Raw genomic sequence first — 2690 nt, 5'->3', positions numbered from 1 at the left:
CGCGGAAGGCGGGTCTGTCCACGCGGGACCCTCAGCACCAGGACAGCCCACAGAAGCCGGGGAGCCGCTGCCCTGGGCCGGGGGCCGCACGCTCTCCCAGTCACCAGACGGCAGCGCCGTGCGCACGGGACGGGGTGCCTGCCCCCAGCCTCCCTCACAAGACCTGCCTGGTGCTGGTGGAGGTCTGAGGGCGGACGACATGTCCCCGTCCCCTCTCTGGCCACCTCACCTGGCACAGGACCCTGACAGGCTGATGCCCTGGCGGGAGCCCCAGGGGAGGGTCTGAGTGAGGTTACCTGGCAGGCTGCACAACCTGGACGCAAGCCTCCTGGAGAAAGTCTCTCTCTTCTTCCTTAGGTCGGCTCGGGTCACACAACGACAGTGATGTCTTCCAACCAGACTGAAGACCCAGAGCTGGAAAGCAGAGCAGGCTCAGACATGGCGCCCCTCACCGCAGGCGAGCGCGGCGCGAGCCACGAGACCTCAGAGGCGGTCTGGAGCCCTCCCCCCGACGTGGGAGCCTCCGAGCCCCCGTCCTGCACGCGGACTCGGTGTGACTCTGGGTGCAGACACCACCGCTGGCTCACAAAACACTCCGCCCAGGAGGGCGTGCGCTCTGGGCCCCACTGGTCCGTGCCGGTCTCTGGAGCCCACCAGACACACAGGTGCGATCACATCGACACGTCCCCGGGCAGAAAGACACAGGTAAGAGCAGTCGCCTTTGTCAAAAAGAAACAGAATTTCTTATTTGCAAAAGCACACCTGTGCACTGTGATTTATAATGAAGAAGCACGTGTGTGGACTTCCTGTGTCTGACACAGAGCTCCTTTAAAACCCCTGGAATTTCCCAAGTGAAGAAAAGGACGCAGGTTTCTGGTTGTGTTAACAAAGTGACTTCTGGGAAGCCCCAGGGGCGGGCGCAGGCAGCCAGGGGAACCACAGGTGATGAGAGGCCTGCCCCCGACCTGCCCCTGACCTGGCTGGAGGCTGGGTTCAATCACCAGGGGCCGTGAGTTAACCAGTCACACCTACGTGATGAGACTCCTTACACCAACTTCCAGGGTGGTGACACGTCCACACCGGGAGGCTGACCCGCCCCAGGTCCACACTCGGGATCCTCTCAACCTCGCCATCTGCACCCCTCCATCTGGCTGCTCGTCCGTGCCCTCCATCACACCCTTTAATGGCCTGGTGAACCCGGAAATGAGAGTTTCCCCGAGTTCAGCAAGTCGCTCTAGCAAAACAGTCAAACCGAAAGGGGGGCCGTGGGGACCTCCAGTTGGAGCGGAACTTCGTAACTGGGGACCTACCACCTGTGACTGGCATCTGAAGGGGGCACTGAGCCCTTCACCTGTGGGGTCTCCAGGTAGGCAGCGTCAGAACGGAGTGGGACGCCCAGCCGGCGTGGTGGGGACTGTCTGGTGTGGGGGAGCCCCACACGTGCACCGACCAGGAGTGTCTGAAGGGAGGTGTCTGGTTATCTCCTAATATGGTATCCTGCCCAAATTTTCCCAATGGCAACTCTTCACGAAGAGAGCAGGATCCGTGTTTTGGGAAGCACACCAGAACTGCTTACCTAAAAAACTAAGTTTTGGAAAAAACCAAGCACCCTTCAATTTTTCAAGCTACATGAAGCGGGCTCTTCGCCGGCTGTGGGTGCACGTGTGAGCCCCACACGGACGCCAAGGCCCCAGAAGGAACAGCCCAGCTGCTGGGGTCGAGGCTCAAACCAGAGAGAACGCACACAAGTGCTGAAGCAGAGACCTTTCTGCAGACGTCCACGTGGCCGCCGTCACGTCTGGAACTGAAGTTCCAGTCTGGGGTCCCTCACCTGGCCGTCCGCACATCCCACCACCAGCTGCCTGCTCTGTTCATCCATGAGGAGCCTCAGGAGGGGGGCGGCTACAGAGACACAAATATTTAGCGCTTAGTATTTAAACGGGAAACTACCCAAGTTTTACTTACAGCATGTATTTTAGTCAGGTCTGAACTACCCTGAAATAACCTCAGCAGCAGGTAGAAACCGTAAGTGCAGACACACTTGGAGGACACGGTGAGCGTGGGGAGCAGCCACGCAGCCCCGCAGAAAACGCGGGGGGCAGCTTCCAGTCCAGGCCGGAGCCCACGGGCTGGTCCGTGCAAAGGTCTCCCGCGCCACTGAGGCCACGCAGCCCCACGCCCGCACCATCCACAGCAAGGCCCATAAGCATTAAACTTGCAGTAGGAATACAACTGCGGGACTAGTCAGGAAAGTGGCAATTAAATGACACCTGCTGTTTAAACTATTGCCTAGCGTGTCATCTAATTTAAAACTTATTCTGAATCGAAACTGTCAAGAATTCACAGAAGGAGAATTAAAATAAATGGGGCATTTAAAAACACTGTATGTCTTAAATAAGCTATAAATGATATCAAAATCAAGTTTGTAATTATTTTCTTGGCAGTCAGATAATTCAACATAAATAATTTCAGGAAAAGAATTCCAACATAATTGTAAGAAATGTGCTTTGTCCCTGAGACTGACAAACGTATTCCGTTTGGCGCAGGGATGAGGGCTGTCGGGCGGAAGGCCGAGTCTTTGGGGAAATACGCAGACGCTGCACCAGGTCAGAGGCACCTGCACGTCACTGAAGCTGTGTGTTTGTGAGACTCGTCCCAAGAAAGGACCATTTTCTGTTAGTTCCTGCTCC

General features: G+C 56.7%; 1 protein-coding gene across 1 annotated transcript in view; it reads right to left on the bottom strand.

The window, feature by feature from the left end:
* The window catches only part of WDR27 (WD repeat domain 27), a 161122-nt gene that overhangs the window by 133810 nt on the left and 24622 nt on the right, over window positions 1–2690 (bottom strand). The window contains 2 exon segments of the mRNA XM_077757378.1: window positions 297–414; window positions 1832–1902. Coding sequence (XP_077613504.1) covers window positions 297–414; window positions 1832–1902 — 189 coding nt within the window.

The sequence above is a fragment of the Crocuta crocuta genome, unplaced genomic scaffold (assembly GCF_008692635.1).
Source record: "Crocuta crocuta isolate KB4526 unplaced genomic scaffold, BGI_CrCroc_1.0 scaffold506, whole genome shotgun sequence".
Lineage (NCBI taxonomy): Eukaryota > Metazoa > Chordata > Mammalia > Carnivora > Hyaenidae > Crocuta > Crocuta crocuta.
This window is presented reverse-complemented; position numbering and strand designations above follow the sequence as displayed.